This window comes from Lissotriton vulgaris, chromosome 4_1 (assembly GCF_964263255.1).
Source record: "Lissotriton vulgaris chromosome 4_1, aLisVul1.2, whole genome shotgun sequence".
NCBI classification, from domain to species: Eukaryota; Metazoa; Chordata; class Amphibia; order Caudata; family Salamandridae; genus Lissotriton; species Lissotriton vulgaris.
The window spans coordinates 254654566-254672705 of record NC_141691.1 but is presented as its reverse complement, the minus strand read 5'-3'; the positions used below and the strand labels follow the sequence as shown (position 1 = coordinate 254672705).

The window sequence follows — 18140 nt, the reverse complement described above, 5'->3', positions numbered from 1 at the left end:
ACATATAATTGAAGGTTTGAATGTTTCTGGCCAAATTCCATTTAGTGTGTCACTTTGATCCTGATATCCTTTACCAAATGTAAAATCCATTTAAATATTACGCTACATAATATTATTTTTTCTGCAGCAGTGCTTCCAGAATTTTTGCACAGTTTCAAAATTGACTGATGTGTGAAAACTGTTTGGAGGATTTATCGCCACAGGTTTTGTAATTTAACCTCAACATGGTAGGCAGTCACTTACTAATACTGCTGATTTACTTTGGTTATTTATCAATCGTTTGACAGAGCAAAGGTGCCATACTATTGGCATTAGTATGCATATAGCTATGCCAGTAGGTGAAGTACAGATGGGAAATTGTCATACAGTTTTTCAGAACACATGATTTTGCGACCAGTAGACTTAGGCCACAATAAATATTAGAAATATTGAATTCTAAATAACAAAACATTGGACATTCCATTACATTGATGCCTGTTCATACACAATGCATCATAGGGTAAATTTGTATATTAGATAACAATTATAAAATGTTAATAGTTAACATTAATTAATAAAGTACAAAGTGGCATAAATGTGTGCTTATTAACTGTAATGTAAACTGGAAGAGTGGGCAGTGTAGTGAGGCCATGGTGGTAGTTATAAGAAATGAATGCCTGCATCAGATTGGCAAATGAGTCAAAAATTACTTTCAACAGCTAAATCAGTTATTGGTACAATGACCACATAGTATTTTCCTCATCACTATAAGTGGGCATTAATATGTGGGCAGACATTAGTTTTAAAATGTTGTACTCCGATATGCTGCTTGACCTTTAATATAACATGTGATTTTAAGTAGTCTGCAATTAACCATACATGAAAGCTTTCCAAGTGGTAATCAAGCACAGATCCAAGAAACTGTATTCTCATAGGAGTAAGCCCATCACTGAATTTGCCTCTAAAGAGGCAGAACTAAACAGGAGAAAGTCTGCATTGATAGTGGGAAGAATCTACATTCAGTCTTCTATAACCAGATGATATTTATGATTGATGTCCTGAACCATTCAAACATTTCAACAAGGTTCATTAATACTTTATCTAGTCTTAATATCAACCTGCAATAATATTGCACCCACTGTTCTAAATTCCGCTCTTGCATTCTGTCCATCATTTGTTTGAGCAGCACTTTTCACCCTAAGTGGGATGGATATGCCCAGATGTGGATCCCTTGCTCACTGTGCCACTGGATACAAACTAGCCTGACTGATGAAGGGTAATACCAAGAAACTGGTCCCAGGATGCTTTTTTCTGGTTCAAGAAGGACCTGACGTGGCAATTCAGTCTAGACTGTTCCCATGAGGCACAGGGTCAAGACTGATTTGCATATGGCTGGGTCTAAACTGGGGTGGCATGGTGAGCAAAATAACAATGGATTTAACTCAGATCTCTTGAATGGGGATGAATGTATGATTCATTTAGCATTCCGTCCATCATTTGTTTGCGTAGCACTTTCCTTGGTAGGTGAGCATAAGTGGAATTAGGATTAGCCTGGTGGTTGTTGTTGTGTATCCTATCACTCTACCAATTTTGTGGTAGGTTGATGTAGTGGATGCAATATTATTGGTATGTGATATATTGCATATTATAAAGTGATCTACCACTTTCAACAAGTGTATAATTGGAGCAAGAGGATCTGTTCTAGTAATAGATCTCTCTCATCATTCGTGTAGAAAATGATTGTCTCTTTTCCAAGGATTTGGAATCTGTGTTGAAATTCCAGCCAATCATGGCTTAGATACCATGCTAATTTAGACATAGGTATGTCCTCTTACAAAGCTGTTTTAACAGATCCTACTCCGAACTCTGTTGATCTAACTTAATTAACGTATTATAATTTAGAAGACTTCTGAAAATGCACATCTTCACCATGAGTACAGACCATTTAATATTTTTTGTGTTTTAGTATTTTCTCATTAATTGCTATAGAAACATAATTTTCTAAATACTAAGGAGAGGGAATAACATATATTTCAATTTTAAATCTAAGATAAGACTATGTTGTCTTCAGAAATTATTTATCATATTATTATGTGTATATTTTTGAAATTATTGATATTATGTTGACATGCGTACTTCTATACGTCTTATTCTTTAATATTGTTTATGATTTTCTCAAGTACAAAAATACGACAGAGAAAAATAAATTTTTTGAAAGTGTGCCTGACTTAACTTAATGAATACAGAAAGATAAAAACTCTCTTCATTCAACATTTCTGCATTTATATTTTTCTTGTTATTTCTTTCTGCTGTGCCAAGGGTGTGATTCTCTTTCAGGTCTCCTATTAACACTTGACTAGTGCCATATATGTCTTTTAGAGAAATGCCTACTGGGTATTAACAATGTGTTAATGGAAAACAGAGAGGCACAGCTACAGTATAGGAGAGGGGGAAATAAGAATATACTTAGTAAAGCATCAGTTTCGCTACTTGGCTGTAACTCGATTCTTTTGGAAGGCATCTTTCATGCCACAAACTAATTTAACTGTATTTGTTTCTATATTAAAGTGGTCGATGGAATAATATACCATTTAATAATTTGCATACATTTTGTAGGTGATGTATCCTACCTCTGGAAAGTTCATATCCTTTTCAGATTGGGTTCCTTGACTTACTGGTGGTGTAAAGGTTTCTTATCTTCTTTATGGGGCCAGGTGGCCCACTAAGAAGATAAGGAACCTTTTACTCCTGCAGCAAGTCAAGCTCTTAAGGAGAAAGCAGCACATCGTGGCTGCCCGACATTGTTACATATGTATCTTTACTACAGTTGAGGGCAGGCTCTTGTTTTATACTTCTACTCGGCGGATGGAAGAAATCGCGGCTCTAGAACTCCGGTATTGATTTCTCCACTCCTCGTGATCTGTTGCTCTCATTTACACTCTATTTAGCCAGCCCGGCGCTACCGAGCCTCTCCCTACCGTACCGCCCCCTCCCCAGGAGAGCAGTCTTCTCTCCCTACCGCCCTCTCCCCAGGAGCGCTGTCTTCTCTCCCTACCGCCCCCTCCCCAGGAGCGCCATCTTCTCTTCCTACCTCCCCATTCCCAGGAGCACCATCTTCTCTCCCTACCGCCCCCTCCCCAGGAGCGCCGTCTGGGGATCCAACCCAGAGTCCTGGTGCACGCGTTGACGGGTTGTCGCCTCGAGGTCTGAGTGGATATCCGACCTGGCGGGATCCACGCAAGCCTGGCCTCCCCGATGGTGTTGGCCAGGGTCTGGGAGAGAGCCTTAGTCACCTCTACGCGCACCTCCTTCTCCTGAGCTCCCTTTGCACTAGCATGTTGCTGCAGGTTCTGCACAGGTGACTGAGGATGTCTTTCTCCAGACTCGGCCACTTCATCGCCAGCCACCCGGTGTTGTTTGAATTGGCTCTGGTTCAAATGTTTGCAAACACTCTCTTTCATCTTGAACTGACCATTAAAACTTTCGGTCACATGGAAACAGGTGCTTGCTTGGCCTTTCCATAAAACGTTCCACAAAACAAAACAAGTGTGTCTTTTTTGTACCCACCAAGGGCATCACACAGGGCCAGTATTCCAACTGTGTGTTTGGGTGTTGTTATTACAAGCAGACTACAATTACCAAAATGGACCACCTAAGTGTTTATGTGTATTCTTTTTGAAAATACTTCTGGGGAAGTGCAGGCTTCACAGTAGACCTTAAACTGCTTTTAAAATAAGAAATGGGAATTTGTATTAAATAAATAGGAGCACAGACAAAAATCTCCGTAGAAAGCATGATGGGAGACTGGGTGGCTAGGTAGATAGTACTAATGTTCAGGGCCACTGAAACTGTGCAGCAGGAGAGAACCAAATTGTGTGGCACCGTTGAATAAATTATGCAGCAAGGAAATGCAAATTTTGATGCATAATGCAGCCCATTTTTTGACAGTATTTCGTGATTTTGTCATTTTCACCCAAGCTGTAAAGGCGGCAGACCCCTCTGGGCTCTCGGCTGGCGTGGGCTGCGTCTCTTCCACCCGCTGTGACTCGGGCACAGGGAAATGTAGGAGCGGGTGCGTGGCCGTAGGAAACATATGGAGCCCGCGGACCTTGCTCTGTTTACCCTCATCTGCTTGTCTTAAAGGGGCGGAGTAACGGAGAGAGCAAGGGAGTTTGAGGGGGGGCTGTTGGCGTGAATGCTTTTCCCTCCAGGTGGAGAGCAGCAGCTGAAGGCAGAGGGGCTAGGAGAATAGCAAGGAAGGCGGCATGGGCAGGCGCCCCCTACCTTGTCCTTTGTTATTGTTTTCTTTACACCTTGCGTGCGGTGCAGATTTACTCCCGGTGCAGGGCCCCAATGTAAATGGGTGTGGTCATGACGGAACGGTTCCGTCATGAGCACAGCTCGACCGATGCTCATGACGGAACCGTTCCGTCATGAGCATCGAAGGGGTTAAAGGGCACCGGGCTGTTACGGGGACCAAGAGTTCAATGGCTGTAGTAGGTGGAGGGAGTAGGATACTTCAAGTAGCGCTCTGGACGCTAACATGCGCCAGGTGAGTGTTGCTCTGTGTGTGTGTGTGGCTCTGTGTGTGGCTCTGTGTGTGTGTGTGTGTGGTTCTGTGTGTGTTTGGCGCTGTGTGTGTTTGTGTGGCTCTGTGTGTGTGTGTGGCTCTGTGTGTGTGTGTGTGTGGCTCTGTGTGTGTGTGCGTGCAAATGCAATAGGTCTCGCATTTGCGAGAGATTAAGCTCTTGGCATTGTAAATGACAATGCCATTTATTTATCTGTTTTCAAAACCAACACATACATACAAATTTTGTCATTTCAAATGCCAATAGCGCTAACTTTTGCCAAGGCAAGACCGTTGCATTGTAAATGCTTGTTTCAAAATTGCCTCTAAAAGCGTGATTACTTCTTGTTAAAGGAAAATGCAATCTGTTCCTGCCAAGCTGCATTTAGTTATGTTGCTTTGACCTTTTAATACTGCATTTCTTAGACTTTCACAAAGAATGTTTTCACTATCCTGGTGGTAGTTGTTGTGTGTCCATTTTGATGGTAAAAGCTAGAACTGCACAGCTGTACACATATTTATTTATAGAAAGGAGATGTCTGCCATGTTATTTAGTTTTGTGGGTATCAAATTCCGTGTTATTAGGATTAGCCAATCAGATCTAAGCGTTGTTCAGCTAGCCACATTTGTGTGATGTAAATACGCAGTGCAATAACAACTTAACGTGGGACAATAACGGTGGCGACAACTACCGTGGAAGCATGCTACATTAACAATCATATCACTGTATAATGTTTGCTTTGTTTATTGTGAAACACATCTTTTCAACTGCTTTGCCGGTCGATGAACCTCTGTGTAATAAAAGTAAGATAGACGTTTGACATAAAATACTGTGTCCAAAACTGTGATGTTGGAAACACTTAAGAAAGGTTTGGAGAGAAACACGTGTCGGTGAAAACTAACTGATCTCTGCAACACGTGCGTCCGTAGTTAATATATTAGTAAGCAATCTGCTACATGACCAAATACAAGTTTACATTATTGCCGGGCACATGTGTGCCCTTCGCTTTGAAGAAATCACAAGAGGTGCTTTTGTATTGAAAAATGTACGTCAATTCAGATTTGATTTTTAAATAATGTATTTTATGTGGCAGAGGAAAAAAGGACACGACATTGTTAAACTGGTATTTTCTCGTAGGGATAAGTAAGACAGTTATCTACCCACATACACCTGCCATTTGCCCTCAGCTCTGCAATGTGCACGCGGCGTGTTCACGGATGAGCCCCGCAGCTCAGTAACTCGAAGGCTCGCTTTGTGTGTTTCAGATGGAGAAGTTTGGTAAAGCTGTGAATTACGCTGACGCTGCCCTTTCATTCATCGAGTGCGGCAACGCTATGGAGCGAGATCCCTTGGAGGCCAAGTCTCCGTACACCATGTACTCGGAGACCGTCGAGCTCATCAGGTTAATGCCCTTTATGCGATCCCGCCACACATCTCATTTTGTTCATAATTAAAACCTGCTTTGTTGGAAGGAAATCATTTAAGCATAATGACTCGCCTTAGCCATCCTCCTCATAATGAGTTCTTGTCTTTTCATTAATAACATGGAAAATGCTAAATTGATGGACCCTGCGTCGATAAATGATCCCCTTTAGGTTGTGTAATGTGAATAATAACATGTGCAATAATCACAAAGGTAACTTGCAATATTGTGGGTTTAAGTCAAATGATTTTTCCACTTTGCACTGGCATGCGTTTTTCAAGCACACGATATATATCCCCCATAATGTTAGTATATTATACATTAATAATAGAGATGTTTTGCAAGATTCGACTACAGATCATGCATTCTGTTCCTTACATTTCTTCATTAGCTGGTAAATAGAGCGCGATGAAACAAGTCTTCGTAAAAAAAAGTCACTAATGAACACCAACTTACAAAAAAGTAGAAAAAGATTCAATGCGGAAGGGGCCTCCTGGCCCAGCTCGTGTGTTTGTGTCCCCGGTCGTTCATCACCACGGACACGCATCCTAACTGGTCTCCTTCCTAAAATAAGAGCAGCCATTGGTAATACTGTCATTGCAAAAGAGGCCAACTTTTCCAGTTAAAGTGTTTATACCCATGAACACAGTGTTCCAGGCTAAAAGGCTGGAAGTAAACAGGGAATAATATAGTCACAAGCTTTTGGCAGACCCACAAAGCAAGGCTTAGTTCATCTCTGCTTTAAGTATCTGAGGTACATAATGCGCTTCAGATGGGGTTTGCCTCGGTGCACGTCTTCACATACAGTTATAAAATCAAGTATACGAAGAATGGAATGGCAGATCTGCAGCATAAATTGTGCAATTGATCACATGGTAGGATATGTTGCCGGTGGGCGAGGGGCGAACTAGAGGCCACTACATTTTGACCGATTACGCATGCAGTCGAATAAAAGTCTGGGTAAATCGAAGTGGATTTTAGAATCTGTACATTTGAAAAGCTGCATGGATACTAACTACCACAGCTGGTGTGAGAATAACAATGGGCAATATTTATAATACTTTAGGGGTGTACCATATTTGTTGTCAATAAGCAGGGAATGGAGTCCCACCTCCTCCAGCCTCTGATTGGCTCGTGAGAGCAGACCCATCACTTTAAAGGAATATTGGCTTGATATGGATGTTACCATTGTGTGAGAAATTTTGTGAGTGTGATTAAAACTATTGTCATGGAAGGAGGTTTGTGAGATCTGCCTGGTTGCTTCTGAAAGGTGGAAAAGAAACCTCCACCTCTTTCAACCTATAAATAACAAGAACGGCTATTCTTTTGACTTCAAAAGCATGGTCATAACACAACATTACCTCAGCGTGAGTACTAGAGGGAGAGTAATTACTGGGGACGTTGTTAGAAGAGCACAGGAGGGCAATGCAGGAGACTTAGGGCCAGGTTTTTGATGTATGCTGCTAGACAGGTTGAAGACCCCCCCACGCTCTGATTGGCTGGGAAATCCCAGACTCTCTCTACAAGAGAATTGCTTCACCTTGCAATGAGGCAGATGTACAATGTTATTGTATGTGTGGCAAGCCAAACATATGCTGTCATCGCGTCAGGCCAAAGGATACCATCAAGGCAAAGGATTCCAGGCCTAAAGCCGGAATCACTCCCAAGGTGGTACAATTTCTGCTGGTAATCCTTGATCTCAAAAACTTATGCAGGTTTGTCAGCATAAAACTGATTACAATTGCCTCACTGCTACGCAGCAAAATATTACGGGAAAACAAGTATGCACATTTATTTATTAAAAGATCTAAAAAATCCGTTGGCTTGTGCAGATTGCAATTTTGTAGTACTGATGAGAGTAATGATGGCCGCCATTGTGTAGCAGTGAATCCCTTGCAGATGATGCAAAGACCAAAGACGAGAGAAGAAATGTCATAAAGAACCTACTTTGACATCTATCGTATTGATATTTGCTTTGATAACATGCAAATAATGTATCCCTTAAACTATAAAGGATCGTTTAATAGAGTCCTACTGCTTGGAAGTGCAGGCACTATGAAGGATGATTTTACTTTGTAAATTGCATACTAAATTTCAAAATGTCCAACATCTCAAATCTAAATGAGAAGCAGAGAGGGTAAACAGCGTTGCAGGATGCAAGGTGCAGGAATTACAAACATGGTATAAGACTAAAAATATCTGGGGAATTTGCTGGTCAGATCTGTTGGTAAACAAGTTAAGAAAGGAAAGATATAGGTAGAGCACAATACAATTCACTGAACAGAGACATTGTAGTGGTTGATGACAGAAATGTTCAAATTTTTTCAGAAAGTAAGCGTTATTGACAAAGAAAGTCTACCTGGAACAGATATGAGCATGGATGAGATAATCAGCAAATCTTAGGGTGGGGTGTTTTCCCAGAAGATCAAAATGCAAAAGCACAGAGAGAGAGAGATATTAAAATTTCTTACATGTAATATTACTTTGCACTTATGATTGTTTACATGCTGATCATCTCTTAAACTCCCAATAAAAAATTTCTGAACATAAAAAAAAAAAAAATTAGATAAGAAAAATCCCGAGTGTAGGGAATTCTGATGCCATGGATATGATATGCCATTTATCCTCTTGCTTCTTCTCTGTTATTGACAACATGTTTCCAAAGTTCTGCCCATATGTTCGGCAATTGTGTGGCTAGACCACGTGACTGTTAAGGTGGATGTGAATGTGTGAGGAAAATTAGGAGATATGTGGCCCCTTGAATGTGACTTTGCCAGGATACAAAAAACTCAAACCAGCCATTCCTTGAATACATGCTTTGCTTCATCATTGAGGATTCTTCTGGAACAACAAAAAGTATGTTCATACAGAAACAGTGAGATTTCTGGGTTGAATTTGTGTGAGACCACTCCCGGAAGGCTGTATTTATTAATCTTACCTTGGACTGAGGCAAGGAGGAAGAATCCTGCCAAAAAACTCTCTGCAGACTAGGTTGTTAAAAGAAGAGATTCAATGAGCAAACTCTGCTTCATAACATTTCATTATTTTACCCTCCAGAGAGATACAGTGTAGCCCTGTACCGGAACCCACTCACTAGTCAGGGGCCACAACACACAAACTCATGTATCACTGTGTCCCTCCCTTTACACTTTAAGTTGAAGGAGCATCATCCGCACTCCCCTTTCCCCAACATTGTATAGTCTGTATATGTCATAGGCAATCATTTGCATCTAGTAGTGAATACTAAACACAAAAGGTGACCATAGTCATGTGTCTCCTCACGTGTTTAGTAAATACAAGTGAGCACAGTACATAGACCATGACATCACCCTGTTTAGCATCTTTGGCTCCTCGGGGCAGAGTTAGATAGTTGCCTTTATGAAAGTAGAAGTACCATTAAAGAAAGTTCTGGGAAATGTTCATTGCTTCTGCGTTTTGCTTTAAATCAAGGAAGAGTCCTCCAATTTTGTACACAGCTTAGCATTTCAAATTCTAAAAATACAAACCCAATCATTTTCATTAAACTTCAACAGAAGAAGAATGAATTGAATTGACCAAAGTTAAATTTATTTTAGGAATGTATGGATTTTTTCCCTCAATAATTGTCACAGAGGGTCTGGAAACAGGACTTTAATCAAATGTTGTAAAGTTGACCTCTCTAATAGATAAGAGCATCGCTGTTGACAGAGAGGGTAGTCATTTCTGAAAAGTAGTTTCTATGTTTTAAAAGGGGCATCGAGTAGACATTTCATATGGAATTCAATATATTAAAAAGTGGTATCCAGTATATGTTCCACATTAAATTTTAGTGGAGATATAGCTAGAAAAGATGTTTCAAAGATTGTGAAAGATGGCCATATTTGGGTAGGCCTAAAGTGCAGGAGACAGACCATTCTAGATCATAGAACCAATTTTGGACCTGCTAAACAAGACTGTGAGGCAGATTTCATCAATTGACTAGAGAAGTAAGGAAGAAAGGAGAAGTCAAGATAGCAGGCCAGCAACCAATACCGAGACACTTGACAACAATGTGCAGTTATACCATAAGCTAGTGCAGTGACTTGAAATAAAGGAGATAGAAACTATTCAGTTTCAGGGTTAACAGAGGGGAAACATTGATAAAGAAATTGGGTTTGCCAGACAATGTACTCCAAAGAAAAGTGGGGATTTGGACTGGGGGAAATGCAAACTATGTGAATGGTAATTTTACCATTTAGAAGTAATATTTTAGTCATGTTATGAATGATTACATATGCATATATTATACTTTTTTACCCAAAGTGACCTGGTAAAAAAAAAAGAACAAACAGAAGTTTGTATACATTTGAAATAAATTCCTTGAATTGGGGCATGTCATCATATATTTTTCAAAGGCTGTGAGGTCTCATATTGCTCCCACTTATACCAAAGGGTGTAAAACCCAGTGACGTAGTTGTGCGTATGTTAATCTGCCTTTTTCGGTGATTTTGAATTTTGCATTACATTGTGGGAAGGACTTAATGACCCCTTTCAAAAAGAAGGCATTCTTCCTCCGTCCTACTTCAAATCATTTGCCTCTCCTTTGCCATTGTTATGTTATTTGTATTGGTAAAATGCACTCTCCCACATGAGGGAATCCTGGTGCTGAGCAGGTATGTGTCCCTAGTCCTGCATATGATAGGTTGGTTAATTGAAAATCCATGTCTTCAGCTTCTTAGAGAATTCAAGAGGAGGGGAGGGTGCTCTTATGTGGAGTAGGAGGTTGTTGCTTGAAGAGATCTCCAAGGGCCTGGGAAGAGCTGGCTCCCTGTTAAGAAGTCCCAGGAACAAAAGGAGTTCACCCACAGCTTTCCCCTGAACTCCGCTGTATGAGTTCTGCCCTTCCTAGAGTGCTTGATCCAATTGTGGGGCCTCTGGAAGTTATTCTTGTTGTTTGGGGAGCTGGACAAGGAGAAACGAAGAAAATCTGCAATTTTCACGCATCGCTCGCTTGCAGAGCGCATCCCCGACAATGCGAGGAAATTCTCGCCACCATGAAGATCGAGATCGTCTCAGCCTCTGTTGCCGCTGCAAGAACCAACGCATCGTTCGCTTGCGGAACACATCTCCCCGGTGCGGGAAGATTCCTGTCGCTGCGAGTATCGTTGCAGAGCCTGTCGTCGATGGGTGAGATTGCCGAACCGCTTGCTTACGGATCGCATCATGTCGCTGTGGACATCATCGCAGAGCCATCGCACCGAGAGGCGGCAAGAGGAGAAGATCGACGCTGAGATCGTTGCCGTCCCGAAGATCGTTGCATCGTACCTGTGCGAGATGCTTCCTACTGAACCTGCGCACCGGAATCCATACAAGATATCGCATCCCTCCCCATACAGACCGTATCTGTCACAACACGCCCGCTGCGTCCAGCGGGGCTGTCACATCACCCCCCAGGATCTCAGAGGTGATGTATCACTTGTTTCTCAATGCTGCAGCTTCCATTTAGAACTTTTGTCGCATCTACAGGTACTTTGGGCTAAACGTGACGCAACTGTGGATTATTTTGATGCAAACGCTAGAACTCTTTTAAAATCATATTCTTGAACTGTGTATGTTGGATTTTTGTAGTTTTGGTCTTGTGTAGTTTAGATAAAGATACTTTATTTTTCTAAACTGGTGTGGAGTCCCTTTGTGGTGTTTTCACTGTGTTACTGTGAGTGTTGGTACAAATACTTTACACATTGCCTTTGATAGACCTATCTGCTCGTGCCAAGCTACCAGGGGTTATCTAAAGAGTGTATCCCCCTTACCCTGACTAGAAGCAGGGGTCCCTATTTGGACAGTGTACCTACCTCTGCCAACTGGAGACCCCCAGATCTAACAGCCAGTATTCCTCCTCCGTTTCGCCTGCTCTTCTCCTTAGCAAATGTTCCAATTGATTTCCAAGAAGTGATCTTTGAAGTCTTTTCTATCCCTGAGACTTCCAACAGGAGGCAAGCTCTACTTCCAGCCCTTGGAGAAAACTCTAACAGCAGGATGATGAAAGCACAGTCCAGTCCTTTCCCTGCCCAAGACAGAAGAAACCAATGCAGGCCAACCCCAACAGCACATAGCACAGGGGCAGTACTACTCCTCCAGGTTTTCTAGTTCTTCTTCCTGGCCGGTTCCTTAGTTCAGCAGTGATCTAAAGTTTAGGGGTCTGGGCCCCACTGTTTATAGCTCAAATTCCTTTGTTCTTTGGTGGCAAAGAAGCACTTTGCCTAGCCAGAACCAGTTCTGTCCTCTCTGGTGAAGCCACTCAGCAGGAGGTGGAGACAGCATTATGTAAGGCAGACAGGGCCTATTCAGGTGCAAGGGAAATCTTCTCCTACCACTCTAAATGCAGACTGGGCCCATTCAGGTGCTAATGAGAACTCCTTCACCTACTCTGAATGCAGCCGAGGTGTATTCAGCCCAGTCCTGACACATTCAGGAAAGGCAGGGCACACATCACCCCTCTTCCCCCAGTGGCTGTCTAAGAGAATGCACATCCCTAGTCCCTGTCACTCCAAAGCCAGACAGACAATACACAAACCAGCAGAGGCACACAGGATGGCTAAGCAAGAACATACCTACTTTCTAAAAGTGGTATTTTCAAACTCATAATGTAAAAATCATCCTTATTAAAAGATGCATCTTTATATTCTGAGTTCAGGCGTACTAAACGTTATCTTTTCGTCTTGTCCCGATGGTAAGTTATATGTATAAGATGTTATAAATAAACTCCCATTCTATCCTACGGGGCAGATAGCCTTTCAATAGTTCAAAACAAAAGTAACAGTATTTCTCCATTAGGACATGCCAAACATTCCAGGACATGTCCTACCTTTCACATACACTGCACTCTGCCCACAGGGGTATCTTGGGCATACCTTAAGGATGTCTTACATGTAAGAAAAGGGAAGGTTAGGGCCTGGCAAGTGGGTGCACTTACCAGGTCGAAATGGCAGTACCAAACTACGCACAGACAGTGCAGTGGCAGGTCTGAGTTGCAGTTACAGGCTGCTTATGTGGGTGGTACAATCAGTTCTGCAGGCCCTCTATCAGGATTTGATTTGCAGGCCCTGGGCACATACAATGCACTGTGCTAGGGACTTACCAGTAAATCAAATATGCCAATCATGAAATCACCAATGCATAAATACAATTAACAGGGAGACCATATGCACTTTAGCACTGATCAGCAGTCATAAAATCAACAAAAACAGGTCAGGAACAGAAGGCCAATAAGCAAAACGTCTGGAATAAACCAGCTGGAGAAGCCATGTCTAGCACATGTGCGAAGATATCACTTTTAAAATGGCTACTTCAAAAATAAAACTGTAGAAACAAAGTAGCTCCACCAGGAGCTATAACGACATTGTGAAAGGCACAAATCCAAAGTGCGGTGCCAACCGCGGGGTGCGTGGGCCAGTCACACGGACCCCCAAACAACAGTACCTTGGAAAAAATTCAACAGATGATGCACGGGGTCTTGGAGATGAGGTCTCGGTGCTGAGGTGAAGCTGGTTCTTTTTTTCCATAGCGAGTCTGTGAGAAGGTGAGGTGTTGAATCCAGGACAGGGGAAGTTAGGGGGCATTGGCTTTGGATCCAGTGACGTGTTGTGACGCCAAAGAATTCGTGAAGTCACCCTTGTCAGTTATCGGCTCTACGATAACATGATGGTGGCGGTGACAGCATCAGTGCGAATGTTTTTTTATTGGTACAGATCGTATGTCTTTGCACTGAATATAATTGTATGTCTGTTATGTGTTTTTAATTATTGTGTTATAAAGGTCTGAATTGGTGCTAATTCTATTGTATGGAGAACTGCTCCCTTTTCTTTTAAGTATCGACTCTTGTCATTTTAATAAAATTATACATTTGTAAGCGCTATATCTGAATTCGAGGGATTTGTTGTTTGGCTCCATTTTAACTAAAGGGGGTTCCCTTAAGGAAAAACCAATGCTCCAATGTTATGCTAGGAAAGTGAATGCGAGTCGTTTACCTGATGGGTGGAGGAGTAGAAGTGTATGTGTGTAAAGTTCTAGGGGAATCTTGTGTTTTTTCACTGTAATTGAGTGCTCTGTCCCCTTCCACAGTTGAGCCACCTCTCATCTTTTTCTACACAGTGTAATTTTCTAGTACAAAGTCCTGTCTAACAATTTTAGTTGATAGGCCCTTAAATCAAAAACCATGGATGGTTGCATGGGAAGCCAATGTACCACCCCAGGGGTGCACCCTTAATGCAAAATAATGCAAAACAGTGCTTTAAATCTAAAGTATAAATATACATCAACACTTTGCACAGGTTTACCTCACTTTTATGTGATTTTGCACCAGTGCCAAGTACAAGAATGGGACAACAAACACTATACGAAGTCAGAGTTATTTATATTGCCATTAGTCATTCCATGTAAATTTTCAAAATACATTATTTCTCCATAATTCACAACAGATGCCTATTCTCTTTACAGGTATGCATTAAGGCTGAAAAATTTCACAGGATCTTCTGCAACTGAAGGAGAGAAAAAACTTGCAGTTTTATGGTGAGCTCTGATCTGAGAATTTTCAAAGCTCCTTTTGCCTTCGCGATAGAGTTAAGGCAAAAGAACTAATTAAAAAGCTTACTTTAAATTATCACTGCGGTTTTTCGTTTAGGAATGACAAGTGAATATTACAAGCAGTTGAACAAGAATTACTCTAAATCTTCCTGTTATCAAGATAGCGTTTTATAGTGTGTACGTGTTTTGTTTTCCTCTTAAGTATTCATGCTTCACACTCTAACCTCTATCACTTAGATAAAAAAGTACATTTCAGCTTCTGTTCTAGTGTATATGCTTCATTATGGATGCAAACGAACCTAATCCCTTTGTAATTGCCACAGCTATAGATGCCTATCTCTTCTCTACTTGAGGATGTTTAAACTGAAGAAGGACCATGCGATGAAGTACTCCAGATCTCTAATGGAATATTTTAAGGTAATCCTTTGGTCCCTGCCATTTCCAAATGAATACATTAACTCGCGAGACGTTACACACTTTGTGAAATGGAAAATTACCTACATATGTTTTCTTAAAAGCATAAGAAATCACTATTTTATTGTTCATTTTTTGGGGGGAAAAAGATATGTGATCTGTAAAACGCAGTTTGCAAAAGTGTCTTCTCAGTGAGGTTTCACTAATATGCTCTGGTTTCTTTTAATGTGTCAACCCAATCTTGACCTAAGTAATTTTTTTTAAAGACTTACCTTCCCTTGTGAAATAGTCAGTAGCAGCTGGTCTTGCATCAGAGTGGCGAGGCAGGGGAGGTGTATAGGGTGGATGGGGAGACTGACGGGTGACAAAATAGACAAAATCCCCCCAAAATAACTGACCTACTCCCAGGGCCGGACTGGCTGTAGCGGGCACCAGGCAATCCCCCGGTGGGCCGCATGGGAGGAGGCCGGTTTTGGGCCCCTGGGGGCCGATTTTGTTACAGGGCTGTTTTTGCAGCATAGATGCAAAATCGTCCCTGTACCAAAATCGTCTGAGAACCAGCCCCGGCAAAGAGCTCAGCCGCACCCCTAACCCGGGGGCAGGGGGCGGCCGAGCACTTTGCCAGGGCCTGTTTTGGTTCCCAGTCCAGCCCTGCCTACTCCTCGTCAATCGCCGCTCTGCCGCTCTTCCCCTTCCTGCTGTGTACGTGAAAAGGCTCCCAGTCTCCTCACGGTTAATCCCAGCACTTCTCTCTCTCATGCTAGTACCAGTGTGAGAAAAGCACTGGGACTGGCCTGAGCTGGCTTGTTTTCCACTCCAAAGGGTACTCGGTGCCCACACCCGCCGACTGGCAATGCAGCTCATGTTGGAAAGATGTCAATGTGCATGACGAGTGCGCCATCCTAAGACGGCCGGCCAAACAGTCAGGTGCACTGACAGTAGTGCTGCCTACCACTCCCCTTTTGTGCCTGTCATTGCATGGCCCCGCCCACAAAGACTCCTCACGGTCCAGAGGAAAGATACAATGATAATAATACTGTCTTATTATCATTTTATTTTTCATTTCCCTCAGCTGGCCACCATAGCAGAGGACCCACCACTGGAAATAGTGTTTGTAAAGAAATACACAAGGAACTAATTGATCAACTCCAAAACTTGGAATCCAATTCTAAAACATTAATTTTAGGCAAATGCTCACACAAAATGCTGAGAGGTGCAAGAACATATGGGTCTCATGCATTATTGTAACATGTTATATGGTTGATTTTCCTGCAATATTTCAAGTGGTGCTGCAAATACCGAATGTTGGTTGGGAAGCCATGTCATGGTTACCCAGTCAACATGTTTTTGGTGGGCAGAAAGGAATTCATGGATGTTTGTTTAGTTTTTTTATAAAAAGCATCTAGACATATCACTGGTGATCTAGGAGTTATCTACAAGCCCGTCATGGACATTTATGCTTTTTTTTATGATCTTGACAAGCAATTTCTGCAAGGCGGTCATAAACGTGCTTCAAGGGGTCATCCCTACATAGGATAGCCTTCCAGTGCCATTGAGCTGGTGGCCCTGTGGGGGAAAGACTGCCAGCAAGGAGTTTCTGGGGAAAAAGCAAATAAGGTACAGTCATGCAAAACTCAGAAGTTTCCCCTAATTGGGTGAAAGAACTGAGAGGAGAGGGGAAGGGAACTTCCACTAGTTTACAGCAGAAGTCCACTTTTAAATAACCCAGCAGATGACAGGCTACTTTAGAATATAAATAATATTCTAACTGTTTCAACGACTTTTAATGACGGAAGTAAATGGAGAAAATGGTAGGAGAAACCAAGGTAGGAAATGCATTGTGCAATGCTAACCTCATAGTTAACATTCTCCCACTTTCAGAACAGTAAGAATTAAAGGACGTGGAAGATCTGCTGGAACAAAACAAAACTATATATGCAAGTGATAATAATAATAATTAGTGTTAGACCTGGCATTTCTTGGCGTGGTTACCCCTGACTTTTGCCTCTACCTCCTCTATTTTTGATGCTGTGATGGATTTCATTTTGCTGACTTAGATGCTTTGGGCACTTTGGCACTGCTGATCAGTGTCAAAGCGCAAGTGCTCCCTGTATAAAGTCTTATGGTAACAGGTTGTCTATAACTGGTATGTTTGTCTTACTAGTAAAGTCCCTAGCAAAGTGCACTATGTGTGCCAGGGCTGGTAATGCAAATGCTACTTGTTGGCATGCAGCAGTAATTGTGCCACCCGCACAAGTAGCCCTAAAAATAGATCTCAGGCCTGCCACTGCAGTACCTGCACACAGTTTGTTAACTGCCTTGTTGTCTTGACAGATGCACACACTTACCAGGCCTTACCTTCCCTTGTTATGCACATCCGACACCCCTATAGTAGGCCCAAGGTACCCGCCTGGGCAGGGTGCAGTGTATGTGAAAAGTAGGACATGTACTGAGGTGTGCACCATGTCCTGACAGTAAAATACTGGCAAATTCGTTTTCAGAATGAGGAATGCTGTGTCACATGTTCCCAGCATATCTTCCTATAGGCATAAGATGATCAGATGAAGTTTAGTGTGCCTGAACTCAGAATCTAATAACACATCTTTTTGTGAAGATGGTTTTTAAATTGTGTATTTAGAAACCACGCTTTTAGATGTAGCTAGTTTCTTGTCTTAAACCATCTTGTGTGCCTTGCCCTGGTTGTGTAGTGGCTGTCTGGGTTTGGATGTGACAGGGGTCTGGGAGTGTCCTGACACCTGAGAGGAGTAGGTGAAACAGCAACAGGCTGACCTGCATTTGATGTGGGTGGCAGAGTAGCCCCCTGGATGTGAAGAGGGCTGTGTTGCTGCCACCAAAGGATGGCTCCATCTTCTGCTGAGCGTCTGGGGCCCAGACCCTCACTATCAAAGGACGAAGTTGTGCACTGACTCCCAGGTCTCGTTTGGACTGGGCTAAGAGCCCAATGAACACAAAGACTTCAAAGGCATTTAGGGGTATAAATGTGAGAGCTGAAACCCCTGAACTTGAGACTGAACTCAAGCCTGAAAAGGATTGAAACTACTTTGTGATCAAGAGGAACCTCTGCCAAGGAAGAACAGCCGAAGAGACTGGTGAGAATGACTGCCCTTGCTGTGTGTTCTGGGGCTGGCCTGCAGTTTTCTAATTTGACTAAGGAGAGGACAAGGGACTTTGCTGTGTGCTGTGTCCCCCTCTTG

General features: G+C 42.3%; 1 protein-coding gene across 1 annotated transcript in view; it reads left to right on the top strand.

The window, feature by feature from the left end:
- Positions 1 to 18140, top strand: part of AFF2 (ALF transcription elongation factor 2) — a 941751-nt gene that overhangs the window by 871911 nt on the left and 51700 nt on the right. The window contains exons 16-18 of the mRNA XM_086918613.1: positions 5813 to 5949; positions 14425 to 14496; positions 14835 to 14928. Coding sequence (XP_086774739.1) covers positions 5813 to 5949; positions 14425 to 14496; positions 14835 to 14928 — 303 coding nt within the window. The remainder of the gene's footprint in view (positions 1 to 5812; positions 5950 to 14424; positions 14497 to 14834; positions 14929 to 18140) is intronic.